This window comes from Leptinotarsa decemlineata, unplaced genomic scaffold (genome assembly GCF_025532065.1).
Source record: "Leptinotarsa decemlineata unplaced genomic scaffold, Ldec_3_MD MMD2_tig00026363_RagTag_RagTag, whole genome shotgun sequence".
Lineage (NCBI taxonomy): Eukaryota > Metazoa > Arthropoda > Insecta > Coleoptera > Chrysomelidae > Leptinotarsa > Leptinotarsa decemlineata.
The window spans coordinates 975,103-1,001,506 of NW_027412706.1; the positions used below are offsets into that span (position 1 = coordinate 975,103).

The following is a 26,404-nucleotide window of genomic DNA, read 5'->3' on the forward strand; positions in this document are numbered from 1 at the left end:
CTTCTGATATATTAAGATTTTTTCTTTATTATATTATTCAGGCTTATAATATATTATCTACCAAATGTCCGAACGCTATTAGTTAATTAGTACCTTTTTGGTAAAAACGATCTCATTCTGAGATGAGGTGCACTCAATCTGTAAAGAAACATTAATGTAACTGAATTACAATTGTAACTGTATTAAAAAATATTACTAATATCAATTTACCTAATTGTAAGAAAAAATTAGGATTGAGGCTGTTCGAGTTACATTCTTTTCCAGTGTTCTCCCTCTTTTGTTTTGTCTCGTAGTTCTGAAAATGTCATCTGTCTATTTATTATTGCTCTCAATATCTTATATTTCCAAATTACCCATTACCAAACCAGTTGAGTTATTTATGATTTTTTATTGCTGTTACTTTAACGGGTTCAATCTATAGGTTTTGTGTGTTGTTCCTCTGTATGTCTTCTATATTATGTATTAATTGAAATTGATAATTTGTGAGTTGCTATGCTTAATTTTACCTCTTTTAGTTCTGAATCTTTTATTTTGTTTCTCGAGATCTTCTATCTGCGTACTTCAGCTCTTTGAATATATCTTCAACTTCTTTTTTCTCATTTTTTGTGAGTTTTGTACCATCCATCTACCATGTTGGTTTTACAGATGGATCAAAAACACCTTCCTGGTTCAGGTGTTTTCAGTCGCAGACCCAGGTTAGAGATATCAACCTGCCTAGGAACCTATGCGATTGTATTTCAAGCGGAAATTTACGCTATTGACTTGTGTGTGGAGAGATTGGAATAATCCAATCTCATACATAAGTCAATAAAAATATTCTCGGACAGTCAAGCAGCGTTGGAAGCTCTTGGCTCCTACCGAGCAACGCCTAAATTGGTAGCAAATTGCCAAAAACGACTCTCCTCGATAGGAAGACTTAAATTGTCTCTGGTTTGGATTCCCGGCCATGCTGGCCTGGAAGGCAATTATGCTGCTGACTCACTTGCAAAGGAGGGTGTTGCAAGCAGCTTCATCGGACCAGAACCCGTCATTGGCATTGCTTGAAGCTTTGCCAAACAAAGATTGACCACCCGGATTGCAAGGCGATTTATGGATTTCTGGCAGAATCTTCCAGAATTGGCTCACTCCAAGGCGTTTATTCACCCTTCGAAGCTTGATACGAAACAGTTGTTGGACTACAGTAGGGATGAACTACGATGTTTAACAGGCCTTCTTGCAGGTCACCGTCATTTGAATCATCATATGCAGTGACTCGAACTGTCGGAATACAGTACAGAGCACGTACTTTGTGCCTGCCCCGCTGGGGACCGAATCAGGATTTTAGAGTTCGGCAGAGCCGAACTAACCTAAACTTAGACTTAAACTAACCTAACCTAACTATCTAAAAATGAAATAGTGAAGAAAACCAAAAATTTCACGAAGTTGTTTTATAATGGGGGTATCTGATAAACTAGACACTTGAAAAGTCTAAGGTTGAACGAAACACCTTACAGTACTCACTAATTGACTCATTATGGCATACGTGACATTTATCAACTTCAATCAAATGGTTATTGAGCTAAATGAACCCGAGCTTATCGATGTACACAGTTGCCCACGTAATAATAAATACAAAGTAGTTATGATCTGGTACATGAATAGCGAAATTTCATATTATACACCTTCAAGAATTCTCAATTACTTTTTGATGCAAATTAGTGAACTTTGGTTTTTCAAGGTTATTCGGTTCAATGAGCAAGAGGTTAATTTGAAGGAAATGAAGTTCACTGCTACCGATCTTTGATCTTTGTTTTTGTGTCACTCAACTAGGTTTCTTAAAGAATATTTCCTGTCAATACATGAGTGAATACTGAAAATCTATGTCATACTGGGAAATAAGAGTGCAAATGATTTTGTCAATGCAGATGATATCACTGAAAACCAAATATTTGGAAATCACCAATAGGTTATCGAAGGTTATCAGGTACCTAGATGAATTATTTATTAAGACTACTTTTTCAGTTTTTCCATGTTTTTTATTTCGTAGTTGATCAAAAACAAAAACTTTTTTCGGGCACTAGGTGGTTACAGTAAGAAAATAGTTGTTTAGTAGTAATGAAGCAGATGGCTAACAGACAGAAAAACGCTGTAACTGATTGTAATTGGTACATAATGATAAATAATTTGTTATTTTTCGAAAAAATTCGATCAGTATGACTCGGTCGTTATCTGAATAAATCATTATAATGGGACACTTCGATGTAAATTTCTATATCGTCCTTGGGATCGCACGTTGAAAGATAAGACACTCGTCTTTCTCCAGCTCGTGAATACTTCTGAGAGTTGCTCTTCAGAGGTTACGGTTAGTAGAACTTACAGTAGAAGAACTTTTTGATATTTTGAATAATGTTACACAGGTTTACAGCGTGCCTAATACACTTTGTATGAAGTTGTATAGCGTTACTATTCGTGATTTGTAGTGAAAATAACAAGAAGAGTTAAATAAGGAGAGGTTGTGGTCAAGGAAATGGCTTTCCAAAAGAGACAGTTACGGAGCTTCACTCCAATTGATAAAAGAGTTACGAATGGGGGATCCATCAGAATATAAAGCTTGTTTATATTCCAAAACAAGACACAATAATGAGAAAAGCACTGCCTCCAAAGTTAAAATTAGAAGTGACACTGGCCCAAAATGAGATATCTAGTGCCCTACCACGTTCACACGGCGCCAATTGTTAAGACAACTGCCGTGATAGAGTTATGGGAGGCGTCACTGCGCCAAATCAATTGTCCCCAGTCTACTCCTGAAGATAGTATTCTCCAGATTTGCCCCTCCTGCGACTCTTTTCTGTTTCCAAAATTGAAGAGGTCCATGACAGGACGGCGTTTTGCGATGCTTGAGAAGATAAAAACCGAATCGCTGAGAGAGCTCAAGGACATACCAAAAAAGTGCATATCAGAATTATTTCGAAGATTGGAAAAAACGCTGACATAAGTGTATTAATGAGTGATTATTTTGCTGATTTTTTCTGGCAACACTGTTTTTGACAGATCACGCGTGAATCGTGTCTTGTGCCATTGTCAAACTTGTTTAGTTTGTCTGTAATTTAACCATGAATTGACGCTTGCAAATTACTCAATTTTATCATTAAAATCATGCTCGGTGAAGAAAATGCATCGTGCACTTCTTCCAATTTATGGGCAGTTTCGTCGGCCTACTGAGGGAGCTATTCGGAAGCTTGTGACTGAATTCCGAACCCAGTTTACATTATTGGACATTAAACCACCAACACGCATACGTAGAGTGAGGACCGAAGAAAATATTGCAGCTTGCACCAGATACAGCTGGTGCAAGAATTGAAGACACACGACCTCCCACAACGTCTAACATTTGGTGAATGGGCGCTGGCAAAGTTGGAGGAAGATCCACATTTTTATAAAGGCTCATTTTTGGTTGAATAGATATGTTAACAAGCAAAATTGCCGCATCTGAAGTGAAGACCAGCCAGAAGCATTGCAAGAGCTACCGATACATCCCGAAAAAGTCACTGTTTGATTTGAATTATGGGTCGGTGGCATCATCGGGCCGTACTTCTTTAAAGATGACAATGGCCGGAACGTTACTGTGAATGGCGAGCGCTACCGTGTGATGATTGACGACTTTTTGTTGCCCAAAATGGAAGAATTGGACATGCCTGACATGTGGTTTCAACAAGAAAGTAACACATGCCACAAGGCACGCGAAACAATGGCCCAATTAAGAGCCGTTTTCGGTGAACAGATTATCTCACGTTTGGGGCCAGTCAATTGGCCGTCTAGATCGTGTGATTTGACGCCTTTGGATTATTTTTGTGGGGTCACGCTAAGGTTCATGTCTACAGGGATAAACCAGCAACGACTGACACTCTGGAAGCCAATATTGAAGCATTTATACGTAAAATACCGGTCGATATGTTAGAGAGAGTGTGCCAAAATTGGACTTTGCGCATGAGCCATCTAAAGCGGATATTGATCGTTCTATATTCCAATAAAGAATTCTTCAATTTTTTCAAATGTGTTGTGTTGTTTTGAAAATCAATTCCTTTACCTCTTAAAATATCACTCGTTATATCTAAGGGGGACTACTTTGAAGGGGACAAAATAGAAATTGATGAATAAATAAATATGCTTTAAAAAAAATGAAAATTCATTTCGAACCAACATTTCGAATAATATTGATCAATTTCAACTATGGAAATAATACAATGAGTATGTATGGAAACATACAATAAGTATGTATGAAAACATACAATGTCTATGGATGGAAACGAGTATGAAAATGCTTGAGAAAGCTATTGTATAATGAAACACACATGTTGCGGTTTTTACGGTTTTGTAACCTGTCCAGATTTCCAAAAAGTTGACAAAATGATGAAATCAAACTTAAACTCTTTCCATATCTATTCTATATCTTAAACAGTCAAGCATACACCTGGCAGTGAATAACATTGTCGAAATAAATAGTAACATCGACATGAAACATGAAATCAAATCTAATAATTTTTCCAAAATAACAGTTCAAACTGTTATGGTTGAATAATTGTCAATTTATATCAATTATGGCATTCGTACTAACATTATTCAAAATATGAATGAATTATAAATATATTTTTTGAGTTAGTACATTGCTTGCTATATGCTACTTTCATTGGAACATTGCAGTAGACACTTTTGTTTTAAGTTTCAAACTGTCAGTCGTTTTGAGGCGCGTATCCATATGAGACAATGTAACGTAACACTAAACATGTTCGGCTTGTTGATAGATTACACGGTTAGTTTACAGAAGCATTTTCAATATGACCGTGTCATTTATTGTGTTTTACGTAACCGAAAGCATTACATGGGATATCTATATACTCGCCCTAACGTGTAGAGTGCGTAACATTACAATCCGTTGATGTTACGGCAAATTATAGTTCAGTTTGTAACGGTTACGCGTATCGAAGAAATTATGGATGACATTCAACAGTATCCAGTTTCCACTAACTGTAACGTAACATGTTCACGGTTACGTTACGGCTCGTAACGCTTCTTCACACAGTGGCAGTAATATATAATATGATTTTTCATAATCATGAATATAGATCTAAACCACTCATAGAGAATCGTGATTGATATATTTAGGCCACATTATTTTTCTCGTCATTAAACTGACTTATATGTTCTCATGATTTTGTTTCAGATGTCAATCAGTACAGTGAGTTCAGGTACAAGACGATTTAGAAAATCTCCTAGTTCAATTATCTCTTCTGACTCGGACATAAGGTTCACGAGAAAAAAGCTGACATCTCAGTACAAATGCGGATGCTGCATTATTGCCACATTTCTTCTCTTTCTGCTCTTAGCAGCCACAGCTGTATACTTAGGATGTAAGTATCAATTGCAAATTGTGCAATTCATTACAAATTATTACATCATTATATCGATTTCTCTCACTTTACAAAATGTAGCCGAAAGATCAACCTTATTCCATAAAGAGGCTGAGTTACTAACTGATATAATTTACTTTCAGATATTCAGTATTATAGGGTTTTCAAAATCGTGATATTTTTCTCAAGTGAGAACGAGGAAGCTATTGAACAGCGAAACACGTGTCATGGTTTTTGTAATCGTGATCAAACTCGGAATTTGGTAGTTTCAAAATCATTTGTAATTCTGATATGTTTTCATACTAGTGTCTCATCAGTGTTATGACAAGTCAATAGCTGAATCATAGGGTCAAGGATCGAAACTAAGAATTCTGCTCCTGTCACGATGACACTATGTAAAACATTCATTTGGTTATCAATAATTATTCAATTCTAATTATTTGACCTCCTCTAAAAATGCCCCGTTTTCAATTTGAATGAGATTCCTATGGATAGTATTGTATCTGATAACCTCAATACTATTTTTATGTTTTTGTGATAAGGGCAGAATAGTGCAATCTTTTGCATTATCGTTCGTTATCCAAAGTACAGAAAGGTGCTGAGAAGGAGTTGAATGCAAGTGGTATATCTCAATTTGGAAATATAAGTTTTTAAAAATATTTATTTTGGAACAAGGAAACTGTGTTTCATTGAGTTACAGAATACAAAATATAATTGGAGATTAAACGTAACTTGAACAGGACTGTATTGCAACTATAACTCATTCATTTCGCCACGCAGTATGTATTTATAAGAAAATAAATGATTACATAGTCTGAAATTGAAACGAAGAAAATGAAGGTCATTTTTATTTTAATTTAGAAACTGCGTATTGCTGGATGTTGATTCACCATAAGTCAGTATTGACATTGATCTTGTTTATCTATGTCAACTTGAGTATGAATAGAGAAGGTCAATAAACAACATACACCACAAGTATTTTCGGCCTGACACTTTGAGAAGTGCACCTTAAGAATGACAGAATTTTATATCAATACCCATTCATATATTACGTTATGCAGCCTTCGTTTGTATGAAATCTGTTCTAATTCAATAATACATTTCATTTATACATTGGCAGTTCCAGAAAAACAATATAAAGTGTTATAATTATTATTTTCCAAAAGAAATCTATATAAAAAATGCTTCATTACAATTTAGTATTTTATGGTTGAAGTTATTCCACATAGATGAAATAAATAACGATTTAAATTTTTCTCCATAGCTGGGAATTGTTACATATCATTTCACCACATGTTCGTATCGAATGTAATTTCTTGATTCATTTGAAATCATTTTTATTGCTATAAAGAAATAGAGCTTTCAATCATTAGTGAAAAAAGTCGATAAATATCAAGATTTATGTAAAAATTCCAAATTCGAATAATTTACCAAAATCGGGTCTGAAACAATGTATAATCATATACAGATCAAAAATGATTTCCCCTAATGAATATTTCATGTATTTGCATCGAATCAGTTGACTTAATGGTGTTTCTATATCTACTGAAAGCTGAGTGATTTTGAAATTTCTATATTTGTTGCACTTTCTACTTGGGAAGATATATTTTATATTGAGTATATGACTTTAGATGCACTTTACGTTCGATAAAAACTGCACGCACTTTTACGTTCGATAAAAAATAATTACTGTTAATGACAATCCGCCGAGAAACATTCCAGTTTTTTCATTTTTTCTCTCGTGAAATTTCGTCATGGAAAATGAAAACAATAAACATTCGGTTAGCACCGAATCAAATTTTCGAAGCTCTAGTTAACATACACCAACTGTAATTGAATCTCTAAGATGAATAGTTAAGTACCTTTCACGGTATCTAATAATAACAATGCACTTGTTACCGCCATTAAACGAGTTATTCCAAATATGATATTTCCTCTGAATACATTAGTTTTCATTGTTTTCGAATGCCCTTGCTTTGACACTCCTTTGCTTTCTATTCCTGTAAGAAGAACAGTATAAGTCACGATTTGAAATACCACGTTACAGTGTGATTCTCCGGTTCAGCTAATACCTTGGTCACGTTTTATTGGATTTTGTTCAAAATTGCATTCCGTGAAATAACATTTTTAACTTGTGAATAAAATATATAAAAATGAATAAATACAAATATGAATGTTCAGTCACACGATGGAAAATAGTATGGGATATACTTTCCGTCTTCACTGCTTGATTCCAGTAAGACGTTATAGTTTTCATTGAAATTCTCGAAAACCAAAATTTGGGTAAGACGAAAAATTGAAGTTCGAATTTTTTCTTTGAAAAGGCGTTTTCTCAATCAACTGATACAATTACACTTTGAATAAAATATTCTGGCTCAGTTATACATTTTGGAAGAGTTGGTGGTGGAAGAAAGAAGAAAATCTGTAGAGAAGGAAGAAATCACCAATTTTCCTGCAATGTTCTAAAGTCATCAAACAAATTGATCTACTTTGTATGAAGTCCAGATGTTTCAGAGTATACCGGTATGCTGTGTCTCGCATATCATCATCTAGTGCTATTGCTATCTATCATAGATCTCATCAGTGATGCAAGCTGGGACATGCATACGACACTTGAACTCTTACGTCATCAACAAGAATAACTGAGTAGGAAATGGCGATTACTTTTACCCTTGCGAAGAGGTCATGAGATCGCCAGAAGACTCAACCCACGAATATAATTGATAAAAAGGTTTCCAAGACAGTTCGTTGCAAATCCAAGCTTCGCTACACTTGTCAGGAACAGAAAAGTTCATGATTCGGCTATACGGCAGATCACTGGAGGTAGAATAGAAAAGTGATGGATGAATTTCAAGGCTTTTGAGCTCTCGTATGAACTGCTTGACTGCTTGCAGTGGAAGTCGTACAAAAAAGCACAAGGCGAATCTCGATTGCTGATCGTTGTCGTTGCAAAACTAAGCTCTGCAACGAACCACCTTTGGAAACCCCTTTCATCGATAATTCTGTTTAAAAATCTGTTTAAAATCTGTTTTTTCGTTAGTCAGCTGTCGCCCCCCTACGAACGACAACCCTCAAAAGTCGAAACTTGTGCGAGCTAAGGATTAACGAGGTTGGACTATAGCAAGTGAACAAAGCACCCAGGTTGAACCACTTGGCTACCGACCGAGTCTTCTAGTAATTTCACTGATGGCGTCTTTCTAAGATATTTTTGTACTTTCCTACATAAGCAATATTCGAATGTGGTTCAAATTTGGGATTTATAGAGTCAGAAGCTACTGGAGAAAAAGAAAGCCGAGTTTTCAAGATGCGGTTTCGGCGATGTTTTTTTGCATACCTACTCATCTCATGAGTATTGCTAATAGTTACTACTTGCAAAATAATAATGAATCGTGCACTTTTAGATGAACAGATTTGCATGATAAAAAATAACTCCGCATTTCAGTAGCACTGAACTACACAAGTGGTTGCTTCTATTGGTCTCGTTAAGAGTAATCGATGGAACAGTTTTGCATGACCACGCGGAGTACCATCTATTGCAACGCCATGTGAATATGTTCGACGACAATGTTGATTAGCCAATCATTCCTCCAAATCGAGGATGATTCAGTTAGTTTTTGGTATTAGTTTGGACTCTTGAGAAGATGAAGTAGACGAGAATAGTGTTGCGGTTTTGGTGGTTGGAAACAATGCTGTTTAGGATTTATTTTAACTAGAGATTCCGATTCTACCTTTTAAAGTCCACATTGTTCCGTTCGAAAATTTGATGACCGTAAATCCGATTTTGGGTTCTTTTCTCATTTTTTTTAATCTCAAACACATCAGTTTTGTTCCTCTACATATTTTTTTTGTTAATGGATTTTGAGGTCTGTAACGAAAGGCCCGTTGCTTTCAAGAGAAATATTTTATACAACTTTTCATAAACCAGAATCTGTTATTTTGCCATGCAGTATAGCTCTTCATCGGGTTCATTAGAGTAGAAGCATAGTTTTTATTCACCAGATGGAGCTGCTACTTGATAACATAGTTTGTCTCAGTATCAAACGTAGCTACAAGCGGTCGACCTATGACGAAATCATTCGGGTCCAGAACACATTGATGTGTTGATATAATCTATTCTGTACTGACTAATCACCAACATACATTCATGACAGTTGGTCCCTGTGATTTGGAATATAAATCACCCTGGATTGCGGAACTATCATCATTGAACAAGTGTTTTTTTGTTTCAGATACATTTTTTCTCCCTCAAAATCCAGACGAACAGATTTTCAGAGCAACTTTTAGGGTGATAGAGGGTGATACCTTCTCTTCCGATCTGGCAGATCCTAGTACAAATAAGTTTAAGAATAGGTCACGTGATTATAGAGAAAGGCTGAATCTGCTGTTCAGGAGGAGCTCAGTAAAGCATGGTTATATGGGTACTGAGGTGCTTGCGTTGGATGGGTAAATATTATAAAAATCATAACATTACCATAGTTCTAAGAAACATTATAACAGAACTTTATATCAGAAGAATGTTCAACATGTTTCTACAAAAAATTTGAATTCACATAATCCGCATAATCAAAATGTACTCCATAATACTATTTTTATTTTATTTATTCTAACTTATGGCAGTAGGTGATCGTGAATGCTATTAGTCGTTGTAGTGATTGTTTATGATCTGTGTCTAATAACATGTTTCTAATGAAGTGTTGATCAATAAATGACCATCGAATTTGCTTTATTTCTGAAAGTATTGAGCAGTAATTATATGAAACTTAGTTGTTTCGATGGATACTTTTTTTACAGATGCACATGTTTCACTCACGAATGAAATGGTGTTTGATATCAATATCATATTGAATCATATGAAGGACATTTCTCTAATCAATCAATTCACTTGCTGCCATGTATTCCGCCACAGATGTGGAAAGAAGAGTAGTTGTCACCGTATTTATTTTAAAGAGATTTGGTGCTTCCTGTCGGAGCAGCATTTCACCAAAGACGTAAATTTGTTTTATTTACAAGGTCTAATAGCTTCTCTTTTCCTTTTCTTGAAGATTTTGGCAACTACTGAATCATTTGAACATGAATTGTGGATTGAAGTGTTTCTGAAACCAATTAATGAATTTCTGGAACCATGAATCGAAGTGATTTATTGTATTTTAGGAGTGTGCGAGATTTATAATTTTCAAGCTTATTCGGCAAACATATAATGGTTATTTTGTATCTTAATTTTTGAAACGCTATTATAGAAAAACATTGTAGGTTAATATTGTTTGCAATAATAAATTCGTCTCTCCTAGAACGGAAGACAAAGATCTCATAGTCCACTTCAACATTCACATCGACCCTTACTACGTAAACATAAAGGCCAAGGACTTAGAAGCCATCTTAGCCAATGAAATTTCTGTGGAAGAATCTCTTTTCTTCAAGAATCTCACAATCGACTCTACGAGTCTGGAGGTTATTCCTAGTGATGTTCTTCCTAGAACTGGAACAACTACCAACCCAACAACACTGTCTCAGGCTGTGACGAAGGCACCCGACCCTCCCAGGAGATGCTTTCCATTGGAACTCGAGTACTGCAAGAAGCTTAGCCACAACGTTACTACATATCCCAATATTTTCACCCACAGGGATATTAGGGAAGTAAAAAATGACGTTATATCATTTAGAGAACTGGTGAGTTGAAGGCATTATGAAATAATATGTTCTGTTGAGAAACTCTTTACAGAAATTTGTTCTAGTTTAACTATATTATGAATATTGAATTACACGGAAACCACTTTTTTCTTATTCAATTTTCACACCATATATTCGTTATTCCAAAAAGTCTTAGTACGGACTAATGTCTCCAAAGTTAGTGAAGCTGGAAAAACGAAATTCGGTCACTTACATATGTACAATTGAAATATACTTCTTCGCGCATTTACAGCGTATACACCCATGCAGGGTTGATTCTAGGGGGCTGCACTCCAAAACCGTTTATGGAACCCTATATCGATATGTAGCTCATTATGAAGGCCTTGAAGAAACAAACATGTCTGCACAAAATAGAGGTTTCTACGCGAATTCGTTTCCGATTAATAAATAACTATGTATTTAGGTACTATTTATTCAAGTACATTCCGATTTTTTCACTTGTTACTAACTCAAAAATTATAGGGAAACGACTCATAGAACCCAGTAAATTTAGAGTAAAGATTTGTTAGGTGTGTTTGGAATATGAGTTCATCGGAATTCAAATACCGGCAAACTCGATGTAAATACCCAACAGAATAATCTGCAGCTACCATGAAATTTACTCACAATGAATTTAAAATAAACCCACCTGCAAACAATCAGGTCGAAATACATATAACAATGGCAACAAGAATAAAAATTTCGTGATTTGAATAAAAAGTAAATATTTTAAAAACGAGTAAATAAAAAATTTCTACAAAGGACATCAACGATATTATATTCAATAATTTCTTTTTCAATTCGAACATCGAAATCATTTTTTCAACGGTGTAGACACGTCTACAATTACATGTATCAGTATAATACAGGCTGATTCAAATTTGAGTGCACACAATTTTCAACTTCAGTATTGAAGTTACAATAGTCTTTCTGAACAATTTTTGACTTCCAAGGTAGACCCAATTCACATTTCCAGCAGATTGGAGCAGCATCTGCTCATAACTGCAGTTTCGGGTGACATTGTTTCAATGACAAATCGATAAGAATGTATGCAATAGCCTTCCGGGTCTCCTGATGATGTTTATTTCGTCTTTTCACTCCTCATAACTGCTTCATTGTCATCTTGCATGCTTTCATAATTGAAATATTATCAAAAAATATTACATGCAAGGTTTTTTTAATAAAAAATGGTATCACACTCATGAGTGATTACTTTGTTATGTTATTAAGGAATTGAAATCTTGATTTCTATGTTGAATAGTTATTCATTCTTGATACGAATTGCTTTGGATCTCAGGTACATGATTTTGTTACAAAATCCGGTCTGGTTCTAGTTAGTATTTGTGCATGATTTCATTACTTTAGTGCTTGTAAATTTTCATTGCAAAATCTCCATATTTCATTCATATTGTAATATGCAATACAATATTATATTATACATATTATTATATTATAATACTTTGATACCTACCTTAGTCCATAGTGAATTTAACGTATAAACACAAATTCCTTAATTCGGATCGTAAGATCACTCTGTGAAAAAGAATTTTATTTTCAGGTTGACGTTGAATGTTACAGACATGCCTATGAATTTTTATGCCAACTTTTACAACCAGCTTGTAAAAAAGGAACCGACGAAGACGAAATGATTTTACCTTGTAGAAGTTTCTGCAGGGATTTCATGGCTGGATGCGGAAGCCGACTGCAAGGGAAGATTAAGGAATCTCTGGACTGCAGTAGATTTCCAGAATTTGGTAAAGACGGGAATTGCTTCACGAAGCCAGGTGAGGAAGCTTTCCAGTATATTTTAGTCAGTTAAATCCCTCATAGAGCCAACCAGAAAAATCAATATTTTCAAATGAAATTCTATATATTCACCTTTATCAACTTCAATACTCTGTGGGATGGGACAGATGTATGCCGGAGAATAACTATTTCTCTGGCTAATAGCATGATGGATTTGTGTCATTTTCCTGTTAGAGAAAATTCTTGCAAATGTTTCTCATTCGTCCAGCAGCAGGAAATCGTCAAACTCAGTCGAATGAATACCTACAGACCGGTTTCAGATTATTATTCCTTATCAGTGCAGGGCAGATCAAACCGACTGATTTCATGTTGCTCTGTCGTATATACGAAAACTTCGACTGTTTTAAATTCCATGAAGTAGTGATATTCCCCATTTGGAGATTTGTTCATGAGACAGAACTGTATATCCTCTTTCAGAGAAAATTTCGTTCATGCACTGTGGTAATGGTGAAGTTAGTCGAATCCCAGATACACTGACGTTTTGGTTGAATTTGTCCTGCACTAACGAGAAGTAATACTCTGAAACTGGTCTGTAGGTGATCGATTGTGTTTGATGTTGATGTTTATTGTGGTGTTGTGATGTTGTCCGGGAAGTATTTTTGTGTCAGCCATTCTCCATATCCTGTGTAGAAACGCTCGAAATGATATTCAAATTTTTATATTAAAATGAATGTATCTCTCTTCGAAATAGTCGAAATTTCAGTGCCTAACAGAGCAACCAGGATACTGAAATAGGTTGAATAGACGAAAAAACCTGCACCTAGAAGAAAAAAGGAAGTAAATGTGAATGTGATTATTCTACCAGAAAAAGTGAACATAATTCCTAATGTATCTAAGTAATAAGTTGACCCATTCAATAGGCCCAAACAGTGACCATTCATAACCACTAAGAATTACAAATGTTCCAATTACACTGTATTCTGGGTATAATGATAAAAGGTATTTGAAGCAAATAACACAGGCACTCATGAAGAACAATTGAACTGATCCAGTACAATGCAGTGAGATCGTTGACAAAATACTCTTGCAAAAAAAATAAACTTTCTTTTATTGAATGTCTTGCCTGAAGAAAACTCCAATATATTTCAATTGACAGTGGTGCCCATAATGGGTTGGTGGTTCTTTTTGAAAAGGCAATTTGTTCAGTGATAAATTCAATCGAAACAATATCACTTTTTTATATATGAATGTAGATTTCAACTTATTACTAGATGATTTCTTTAAGCGATTCTAGGCCAATTTTTTTCCACAAACTCAAATCAAAGCGCTGCCGAAACAGTCCAAAAGATTAACCATGCATTTGGCATTGATAGTGTTAACGAACGCACTGTTCAACGTTGGTTTGCGAAATTTCGTTCCGGAGATTTTAGCCTCGACGATTAGCCCTGAAAGAGTCGACCTTCAGTAATACAGGACGAAGATTTGAGGACCCTGGTGGAGACTGACCTATCACGAATGGTGCGTCCAATGGCGGAAGAACTGGGTGTCAGCTCTCATATGGTTTATGATGGTTTGAAACGTACTGGAAAGGTTGAAAAACTCAAAAAGTGGGTGCCCCACGATTTGAACGACAGACAGAAATTGTCACGTTTCGACGTCTGCCCTTCATTGCTTTTGCGCAACCAAACGACTCTTTTTGGATCGGATCGTCACGTGTGATGAAAATTGGATTCTCTACGATAACAGGAGACGTTCAGGACAGTGTTTGGACATCCATGATCCACACTAGCACTTCCCGAAAGCGAAAACCCACCAGAAAAAACATGGTCACTGTATGGTGGCCAGCGGCTGATGTGATTCACTATAATTTTCTACAACCGGGCCAAACCATCACAGCAGAGTCCTATTTTGAGGAAATCGATGAAATGTACCGAAAATTGAGTCAGCAACAGCCGGTCAACAGAAGAGGTCCGATCCTGCCCCCAGACAAGACTCGTCTGCACGTTTCACAAATCACCATCCGAAAATTGAACGAGTTCAGTGTCGAATTCTACCTCAACCACCATACTCCCCAGACCTATCGCCAACCGACTATCATATTTTGGATAACTTTCTAACCTTCGCCAATCAGGATCAGGCAATAACGGCTTTCGTCGACTTCATTGAATCACGAGCAAACAATTTTTACGCTGATGCAATCAATCGACTTGTGCTGCGTTGGAAAAGGTGAACTGATTCAAGTCGCGCTTAAATCGATCAAATTGATTAACTATTTACTGAGATATTGCAGTTCAAAGTAGACACATAAAAAGGACAAAACTTTTATAACAGTCCAATTGTTCTTGCAGAAGGAATCCTACTATAAGTTTACTTCGTTATTGCTTGAAGAAGTTGACGAAGATATCAAACTGAACCGTGTTAGGGGTGCATCACAGCATGATTCGACTTTTTCGGTGTTCTCCTATAAATAATATACAAGTGTAAATATTGATAATAGTCGACTGTTAAACACGCTGATCTATTGGAGTACTTAATAACAGTATTACTGAAACATATTTTCCTATTTCGTAGAGATCTCCCGCAGCTAGTCATTAATTGAAACATGCATTAAACATTTATTACTGTTATTATTTATAAATTTTATCAAGCCTCATTGGAGAAAACGTGTTCAATGGGTCTTGTGAATGTAATAATTACGGTATACGACATTGTAATTAATTAGACTCAGTTCAAAATTGAAAACTCGTTATCTTGTACGGTAATTATTACGCAATAACCAGAGAAAAATAAACAATTTCTTCAATGAAATGTACGATTTCATATTTAATCTAGAGAGAATGATGAATTTTTCATAAGATTCAGACGATGAAATTATTTTACCGTATTCCAGCATCCTCGCTATAGTGACTATGGTTGATATATTTTCTTTTTAATTTCATGTAAAATCTTTGACTGTAGTTCTCGATATTATCTAGTTAAGATAAACCCATCGCATTTTTTTCTTGCTATCCCCCCATCAATATACTACCTCTCGATATGACGACCGGACCTGACAAGAATTCTCAAATTCTCTTAGAGAGAAGATTGTTTGAATGTGATATACAGGGTGGGGCACCGAAAACGGAACAGATCGAATATTTTCACAACACATGTGTTCTGAAAAAATGCAAAAACACGGTTGTAATCCAAGGGGGACATCTTCCTATCATAACCTCAACTGTCATACCTCTTCCCCCACCCCTCGGTGACTATCGCCCAAACAATTTGAATAGGGAAAGTAGTAAGTGTGATACATCGGTAAAGAAGTAATTTCATAAGGAATTCAGCCATGTCAATTTTAGCTACCTAACTTTCGATTTTGGCGCCTTGTTGCGGGAAAAAAAAACTGTTCCGTATTCCAAATTATGATACTTCATTCGCAAGCTAATTTGACATAAATTCGGTGACAATGCATTATGGAGTTTTTCTAGGGGAAAAAACAAGATGGCAGCTTCACAATGGCGAACAATATTTGCAATTATGGTCCGATTTGATTCAATATTGATAAGTGGTGGTTTTCAGGGTCGGACATTATGAATTGTTTTTCAATTTTTTTGGATTTTAAATCCAAAGGGGACAGTTGAGGTATAACAGTTCGATGTGTTTATGCATTTTTTCAGAACACATGTGTTGTGAAGGTATTCGATCTGTTTCGTTTTCGGTGCCCCGCCCTGTATATTCGAGGACTTCCAACTGTAAAAATAGCCTCAGAATAGTTCGAGGATTTGTATAGAAGACGGATAGTTCGAAAGCAAGTGACGAGTTAACATTGCACCTATCGTCACTAGGTGCAATGATTATTAAACGCTGGTGAAGTGTAGTGTTCAGTTGTAACTTTCAATATCGAATAAAGTTGTTGAATATGAGTAAGCAAATTATTCATTTATCAAAGAACCAACACATACGGATAACAGGAAACATTATCACTGATTAGAAGCACATGTTCAATCAGCCAGTTTCTCAACTTGAATCCTGAGTTGAGTGTAGATGCCTCCCCTGTCAGTCACTGTTACAAGAATTGAATACTTACCTGTTACAAAGATTGGATCGTTACCGTGAATAGTAAAGCATCATTACGAGATATCAAAGTATCTCTACTAAGGGAAAATTTTATCCTTTCTGATGCATCAGAACAGTGCGCGAACATTATTGTATGTTTGGCGCTTACGTTCGTGTCGATGTAAAATCAACATAAGTTGTTGGACTTTTGCCTGTGGTGGTTCGTTTACAACATGGGCGTCTACATCATAGGCATAACAATATTATTGATTGTTGGTCTTATGATGGAATTAATATATATAATGCTAATATAGAAATATAGGCTTTCACAGCTGGCGTCAATGTTTTGATTGGCTTCCGTGTTTTGCCGTGGTCTTCTTCGGTTATAATCTCCAAACGTTTAAACTGCAACTGCGGCAGTCATCTTCAGTGGCGTGGCCGAAGTACTCTTCTTGACGTGTCAACTGAAACTGAAGCTCTTATTTCTGCCGTCTCATTTAAAGTGCTGATTTTCCGCGCACTTTCACTAATGTGGGGTTCGCGCATAGGTACTTTCCGCGCGATTTGGATGGCTTGGCTTCTTTTTAGCGCTTTTCAATGCTGTGTGCCAGATCTTTGGTAGGCATGTTCTCTCTTCCTTTCTGTTGAAGTTCTCTTAGTATTTGTGTACCTATTATTTCTATGGCTTCTAAATATGTTCTTGTTGAATAATGATTTGACGTTGCTAGCCTCTCGGTATTTTCGAACAGGATCTTGTGTTTCCCATCGGACAGTATGTTCAGCGACTGCAGACTTCTCGGTCTGTCCCAATCGGCAACTCCGCCTGTGCTCGACTAGGTGGGTACCAATGCTTCTTTTCGTCTGACCGATATAGACTTTACCACAGTTACATGGAATCCTGTAAACTCCCGCTGATTTGTGTAGGTTTATGCTGTCTTTTGCTGATCTCAGATACTTCGATATTTTCTTCGTTGGTTTGAAGACGGTGTTAATCTTCTCCTTCTGTAGAATTTTCTCGATTCGGTTGGTGACACCTTCTATGTATGGCAAACAAACAGTGCCTTGGGATTGATATTCACTGGTGTTTCTCTCCAAACCCCAGAACACTGTCTATCTGACAGACAGTGGCTCGAAGTCGATCTTCACTGGTGTTTCTCAAAAACTAGCATCATCACCGTCAAGTGCTCTACACTGGATATTTACCTGGGTACTCAATTAATATTAAACAGATTGTTAGCAAATTTTTTGGGATCACTAATAGATAAAAATTTGGATTTTGAAGGTCACATATATAACCTTTGTAAAAAAAATTCAACAGGATGCTTTGCAGTCAGAGTATCAGCAAATGAACTGGGCACTGTTGCGGAAAAAAATGTGTACTCTGCTCTCATTGATTCCCATCTGCGATACAGTATCAGTTATTGGGGAACGTGTTGCCAATACATGTTTGATAGGATGTTTGTACTACAAAAAAAGAGTTAGAAATATGTGTAGAGTAGGATTCAGGTATTCCTATCGACCTTTGTTCACAAGGCATAAAATCTTGACCTTGCCTTCCATACTTATCTTGGAAATGGTATGTCTGATGCAAAAAAATATAGTAGGGAAATTTTCAGTTCATCTCGACAAAATACGAGAAATAAGCTCAATATAAGTTTACCGATTCCGATGTCATCAAAAACTGAGAAGTCTTTCATATATAATGGTAAAAAAATGTTTATCCATTTGCCAATTCAGAGCAAAGGCATAACATGTTCCACTAAATTTAGAAAGTCCGTAAAAAGGCTTCTAATTTCAAAGGCCTATTATTCTTTAGACGAGTTCTATTCAGACGGAAATTCAAATATAAACAAATAATTTTTATTATTGTCTTTTAGTACCTATATTTGTATTTAAACTGTGTGACTTTTTCAACTTTTTGTTTGATGGATCTGAACTGTATAGTTTGAAAATGTTAACAAAGTAGATACTTACTTTCATTTTCTATGCATTGACTTTTTATATTTTCATCTTTATAGGTTTTATATTTTTATACATAGATTTATGTGTTGCATGAGAATATTCATTATTATTTATTTCAATATGTAGCATATATATTTTTACTTTCTGACTACTTTTTCACTCCAAAATTCTGAAATCACCAAATGATTAATTACAACTTTTGATTTGTATATCTTATATTTCTTAAAATAGTAACACTTTCAATGAGATTTTATCTTCGAAAATATCTTTTAATTTGTATATCTTATATTTCTCAGAATAGTAACACTTCGTCAGTGAAATAAAGTACATTTTAATTTGATTTGATATGCTCAGATCTGTAAAACTATGCAACGGATTTCGATGCGGGTATTTTTAATAGATGGAGTGATACAAGAGGGAGGTTTATATGTACATAACATGCATAATTGAGTAGAGAAACACTGATCATTTCAGAGGTTTCCAATGTGATGTGGTAAACAAACACTTTTTTCCACTTACATTGCAAACGCTGGTTGAACCCTAAAGATATAGTTCAAAAAATGTACTACAGTATCATACACCTTGAAAAACTCTACATGAAAATCCGCGATGGCATATATCTATCTCTTAGGGAAAACACACAATAACCATTTTTTATCCTCGAGAAATAATGGCTTATTTACGAAGCAATTTTTAGCAATATAGCATTCAATCCTTATCCAATTGAGTACTTTAAATACATTGGGCATTTGATGAAGACCTATGTGGCCCTTCACATCATGTAATTCAAATGAATATTTTCGAAGATGATACAGATTGAAAATGCAGGGACATAGCGGTTGCGGCGGTACCAGCCTGCGGCGCGTTCCTATAAATAGCGCGTCGCCCTTTAGCACTTCATGATTAGACTTCCATGCCCTGAGTTGAAATCTTTCCCTCAAGGTTAATGTGTGCAGAACATCCCATCTCCTCCATCCACTCCCGCTCCTCCTTACTGATAGGCACTCCACCAAGATTGACATCTGACCTTCTTTGGTCGAAAGTCAGCCTCTAGGTGCTTTTACTTTCTGAATCTATTGAATTGTTTCGTCATGACTTTGCTCAGTAAATTATCGCTTGGGGTCACCAGAAACTAATCGGAGACGAGTGTCTTTTTAGTCGCAAGCGAGTGTTGGTTCTCAGTGAATCTGAAAATGAGATTAATATGAAATCTGGTTGAGGAATTTTTAATACTTACCGGCAGCGGCGGCCTTACCCATTGCGAGGCTCCGGACGGCAGGTCTTTATGAGGCCCTTTGCCTCTCGTGAAAAGTATGTAATGCGAAAGTAGATTTGAACCAGACCGTCTGGTTGTTTGGTTTAGGTATTTGTCATGTCTAAGGAAATGACGAGAAATGCTATAGATATACAAATAAATAAAATTTGAGTTTTAAAATATTTCATTTTGAAAGATTTCCAATATAATTAATAAGAAATTAAAATTGATGTTTGCGGCTTTTCCGAAGACTGAAATCTTCAATTAAAGCACAATAATCTAACGAATGAGCTACGTCATTTTCGATTGAAAGAATAGCAAGGGCTGAAAGCCGTTCTTGTGTCATCGAATTCCTCAAATATGTTTTGATAATTTTAAGCCTCGAAAAACTCCTTTCAGCAGACGCAACTGTTACAGGTGTGGTTGCAATAATTCTCAGGACTATTTCGATAGTCGGGTAAACTTCGGTTAATTTTTTTTCTATTATGTATTTCAGTACCGAGATAATGTCGTCGTTTTCTTTATATACGTGAATAAACATACTTAGTTCTTCGTACAATTCATGTCCATCAATATCACATGATTCCCCTACTGTCATAGATATTTGCAAGTCGTTGCATTTCTTCAAAAGTCCACTATCACTAATTTCCTTTAATCTTTTTGTATTATACATGAAACCAAATATACTCTCATGATGTTTAAGTGCCTCAAACCTAGGATGACAGCTTGCGCGCACATTGTACCTGCTTTCTTTTCATAGCTCGTTTCCTGACTCAAATTTTCCACTGGCATCAAGATCACGCGAGCTCATTTCGTAAAACACTCGTTTCTAACTATAAATGTATTTTTGAATAATTAACAAGTTGTAACAAACTAAGGAACTCGATTACTTGAACTAAATAACAGGAGGATATTATAACAACTAAATTTGTTTCCTACCAAACTGTTACAGGTAAACTATGGCAGGTATTGAAATTGGTAATTTAGGGGCCTAGATAAAATTAGTTCTGGGAAATATTTCTATTGTGAAACTCATACAGTGTGACCCATTTTTAATGGAAACACCCCCCTAAAATTTGAAGTTGTAAATCGATTTTAATAATTTTTTTAAATGTCAGGTACTAAAAGGTCTACCTTGGGACAAAATTTGAAATGTTTATTAAAGTTTTAGGGCATACTACGATATTTTTTCTTAGTCGAAAATCGGGATTTTTTATTAGCGATTTTTTTATTGAAAAAATCACTACGCCACTGGATTCAGAGTGGCTTTAAATAGGTGTGACCAAAATTTCATGAAAAAATATGTATTATTAACAAAGTTATGACAACTCAAAAATTCGAAATATATCATTTTTTTATGATTTCAACAATAAATTGCCGCCAGATAAAAAAGAAACAAATAGCGTAAATATTTTTAATGAAAATAACGGAATTACACTCACACAATTCAACTAACAATGAAGCAAAAAATTTTAATAAATGTAACTAATAACTAATTATTGAAATGTTTCAATTCAGTGCAACAATTGATTCTAACTCGTATTCTAGTAGCTTCTACTAATTCACCACGTATTTCGATACATGTGTCGTAGCGCTTACGAATGTTTCTGATTACGTTCCTTAGTTCTTGAGGGCTAATCTCTGCACATACCTGTCGAATTCTTGCACAAAGTTCCTTTCTAACTCTTGAGCGGTTTTTGTAAACCTTTTGTGTGAGAAGTCCCTAGAGAAAAAAGTCCAAAACTGTGAGGTCTGGAGATCTGGGTGGCCACTCTATAAACAGATTACCACGGCCTATCCATCGGTTTGGACAATGTTCGTTAAGCCATTGCCTCACAGCTCTGGCATAATGAACTGAACACCCATCTAACTGGACAATTAAATTTCATCGTTCATTGATTGGCAGCTCGTGAATAGCATCCCAAAACTCTGTGTTTAAAAATTCTAGAAACCTCTGCGCATTAATGTTTTCCTCAAAAAAGAAAGGACCAATAATTCGTTCGTTCAATATCCCACACCAGACGTTGATTTTTTGGGAATACTGGCTTTTACAGTTTATTACCCAGTTAGGATTATCCGCTGCCCAATAGCGACAATTCTGTAATGACACTACTCCATTTGTAGTGAAAGTGGCTTCGTCGGTATGTAAAATATTTTTTAGGAAACTTCTATTGTTTAAATATTCCCCTTGGGCCCATAAACAATATTCCAGGCGTCTTGCTTCGTCGCCTTCTTGAAGTGTGTGTAAAAATTTTGGCTTGAAAGGTTTAATATTCTTCGCCTTGAGACATCTCCGAATAGTTTCTCGTGGAATATTAAAATCTAAAGTGGCATTCCTTATACTGGCATTAGGAATAATCTAAAATGATTTGATCATTCCTGTCATTCCTGTTTCGGCTTTGTACAGGATTACTTTTTAACATCATTTTTGATACTGCACCAGTTTCATTGAATATTTTATTTATTTTATTTACCGTACCGCAACTAATACGAGGACGATCTAGATGTCTCTCAATAAATACTCTACAAACCTCTCTAGCATTTTTAACGTCATCTCTCGAAAGGCGTACAATTTCAATTTTCTCTCTTACGCTCAATCTTGCAGCCATGACACAAAATAATTCGAAGAACTGTAAGGTGAATATTGTTGACAATAGTACACTTAAATTTGAATTGAAGGGGTTATATTTTTAGGAGTGTTTAATTTTTTGGGAAAGAAAGTTTTTGGCTATCTACTACTCCATCTGATACAAAAAAAGGGATGAGATAATCTTCCAAAGAAAGGAAGGAAGTAATCAATTTGAAACTCTATACATGAATGTGTAGATCATGCAAAGAAGTAACTTTCAGACACAAACTGAAAGAAAGTCCTCCTGAAACAGCTACTTTCATATAAACATTGAATTACACCAAAGAAAATAATTCTTTCGAAACAAATACTTCTATATGAACACTGAATTGTACAGAAGATACTTTTCTCTACTCAGTTTGTATTTCAAACATTTGTTGTGGAATAAGAATCAGATATCATTCACATGAGTTCTACTTTAAATGAATGGTAATAAATTGTACTCACATGTCACCCTCACTGGTATATACCGATGTTTCGCCTTAAGACACTTGCCCTAAGGCTCTTCAGTACCAATTGGATAACATTATAGAAAATACACACTTCATTCATGAATTACGATTTTGAATGTCACGGAATAAGCTTGATCTGCTTATGTCATCGATGACATCGTAATGACATTCATTCACCTATTTGATTTAATCCCAGCCAAGAGGAATCTTATTTGAATTGAAGGGGTTATATTTTTAGGAGTGATTAATTTTTTGGGAAAGAAAGTTTTTGGCTTTCTACTACTCCATCTGATACTTCCTTTCTTTGGAAGATTCTCTCATCCCTTTTTTTTGCATGATCTACACATTCATGTATAAAGTTTCAAATTGATTACTTCCTTCCTTTCTTTGGAAGATTCTCTCATCCCTTATTTTTGTATCAGATGGAGTAGTAGAAAGCCAAAAACTTTCTTTCCCAAAAAAAAAAACACTTAAATCTTTAACAAGTGTCAAACTGTAGTATCATTTCCATGGCAACTAAGATTTAAATTGAAGTTTTAGGTCTTAGTTTTAGTTAATTTGCGTGAAAACTTGAATGTAATTCCGATATTTTCATTAAAAATATTTACGCTATTTGTTTTTTTTTTCATCTGGCGGCACTTTATTGTTGAAACCATAAAAAAAATATTCTCATGGCTATATCTGTTGATATAGGGTGTTTTTTGTGATTGTTAGCGGTGTGAGTTTTCGAATTTTTGAGTTGTCATAACTTTGTCAATAATGAATATTTTTTCATGAAATTTTGGTTACACCTGTTTAGAGGCACTCTCAATCCAGTGGTGTAGTGATTTTTTCAATAAAAAAATCGCTAATAAAAAATCCCGATTTTTGACCAAGAAAAAATATCGTAGTATGCCCTGAAACTTTAATAAATTTCAATTTTGTCCCAAGGTAGAACTTTTAGTACTTGACATTTCAAAAAAAAATTATTAAAATCGATTTACAACTTCAAATTAAAGGGGTGTGTTTCCATTAAAAATGAGTCACACTGTATAAATATTAGTTTATATTACCACATAATGAATTTTAGAATTATGTTTTGAATGAATGAATTAGTTAACTAACTTTATTTTAATCTTTATTTTTTCAAATTTACTTGGGTTGCTGCGTGAGGCCCCTCCAAGAGCGAGGCCCCGGGCGATTGCCCCGTTCATCACCCCCTAAGGCCGCCTCTGCTTACCGGAGCCGCCTGACAGCCATTCTCAGGGGTGGTCTTTGGTTCTGCTTCGTTGGCCTCCTGTGCTTGTCCCTCTCTCGGAATTTGGGGTCATCCCTATTGAGAGCGTTATGTAGGTCGAGTAGCGCTGGGTTGTCGTGTGCTCGAATTCTGTCGAACATATCCTCTGCGTGTTTCCTCATGTATGCGTCCACGTAGTCAGAGACAAGTTGGTTGTCTCTGACGTAGTGTATGTTCAGGTCTAGATCCCGGAATATGTATATGTAGCCATGATTAGCAGCGATCTGAGCGTTTATATGTATATTCAGTATCAGCATTGCACTCCTGCGGAGCCGGGCCAGATCGCTGGTTGTTTACATTGTATTCGTACAAATATAATAAGTTTTGATTTGAAATGTATTCAAATACAATAAATACAACTGTGAATTAAATTTGCTCCATCAAATTTTACAAACACCTCAATTCCATTCTGATAAGTATCCGATAACTGAATTGGTAATTACTACTCTCACAATCACCTGTTCTCGAATAACAATCTACGATCATATTTAATCGGAACTCAATAACCAATTCTGACGCAATTACTCAAAGTCGACAACTTTTTCATCAGGTTGCTACCGTTGTGTCACGTGTGACGATCAGAGAATAATTTATTAAATATGTACGATTATCCTACTTTCAAAATATACCAAGTGATCACGTTATTTTATTGTTGAATTTGTAACCGAAGAGAAGAGTCTACGGAAATATTTGTGTACGCAGATCAGTGTTCAAATTCTTTCTTGAAATGAACAAAAGCACACTTGAAGCTGATGAGAACAATCACAGAAAGCAGTGAATGGGAGGTAACTTGACGTGCTGAAAGACTAGAGAAAGAAGCTGGAACCTTATAGGGCGCTTAGGAGTCTCATATCTCTTCAGCTGCAGAACATTATATTCTTCAACGATATTTTTAGTCCATGCCACTAGTAAACGATGCCAGTGAAATCTCAATTCCGACATAATATGTAACCTCATCGTTTTCCAATTGGACCCTTCAAATGCTGGCAATATATTGAGCGTGACAAATATAATATATTCCGAATATGAAAATCATACTCGAAACTTCACCCCCGCGGTCAGCAACTACCTCCAATTGTTTTCAATGGCATGGAGGGTCGAGTGATACATCACTTTAAAGTTCTTTTGTCCCTCTATCACCTCTGTAATTTTTTTTCGAAATCGGTTCATTCGTTATTGAGATATTAAATGTTGAACGTGTTATTTAAGAAAAAACAGAAAATTCGCTGTCGTTCATTTTAATGAAGAAATCAACAACAAATAATATCAGTGGAAACAAAATCAACGGATAAATGGTTCAAATGAGCTCCACCTAGTTCCATTCAATAATACAGTTTTCTCTCAAAAGCTTTCCGTACATTATTCAAGATGTCCGGAGTCAGCAATCAGCATTCCCGAATAATTCTGTCGTAGGTGTTCTAGATTTGTAGGCTTAGTAGGGTGAGATCAGGTGATCTAGCTGGCCAGTCCACTAGACCCCTTCTGCCGATCCAGCGCTTTGGAAAACGTTCCTCCAAAAACTGTCTCAACCGAATATTAAAATGTGGGGGTGCACCATTCTGCTGGAATGTAATTTTATTTTCTACTTAATTGTTATCATTTTCTAAAATTTGTGTAATCATAGGATCTATACAGTCTTGTAATAGATTTAAGTATGTGTCTCCATCGAGATTTTCTTCAATGAAGAATGGTCCAACAATATGATTACTAAGAATGCTGGCCCAGACTTGCAGTTTTCGTGGAGTTTGTGAACGTGTTTCCATTACTATATAAATAAGGATTCACAACGCTCCAGTAACAACAATCATGTTTATTCACTTCACCATTCAACATGAAAGAACTTTCGTCTGAAAAACATGTATTGTATAATAGGTTTAGGTTATTGGTCAATTTCCCGTTGAACAACTCACAAAACTGAAGTCGACGATCAGGATTATCTTCGTTTAATTCCTGAACTATCCTTATTCTAAAAGGATGGACTTTGTAGGCTTT

At 35.6% G+C, this 26,404-nt stretch overlaps 1 protein-coding gene across 3 annotated transcripts in view; it reads left to right on the forward strand.

Annotated features, from left to right (window-relative positions):
- The window catches only part of LOC111507749 (atrial natriuretic peptide-converting enzyme), a 140,997-nt gene that overhangs the window by 88,855 nt on the left and 25,738 nt on the right, over positions 1–26,404 (forward strand). For all 3 annotated transcript variants that reach the window (XM_074185155.1, XM_074185156.1, XM_074185157.1), the window contains 4 exons: positions 5,201–5,387; positions 9,617–9,830; positions 10,676–11,054; positions 12,613–12,838. In XM_074185155.1, coding sequence (XP_074041256.1) covers positions 5,201–5,387; positions 9,617–9,830; positions 10,676–11,054; positions 12,613–12,838 — 1,006 coding nt within the window. The remainder of the gene's footprint in view (positions 1–5,200; positions 5,388–9,616; positions 9,831–10,675; positions 11,055–12,612; positions 12,839–26,404) is intronic.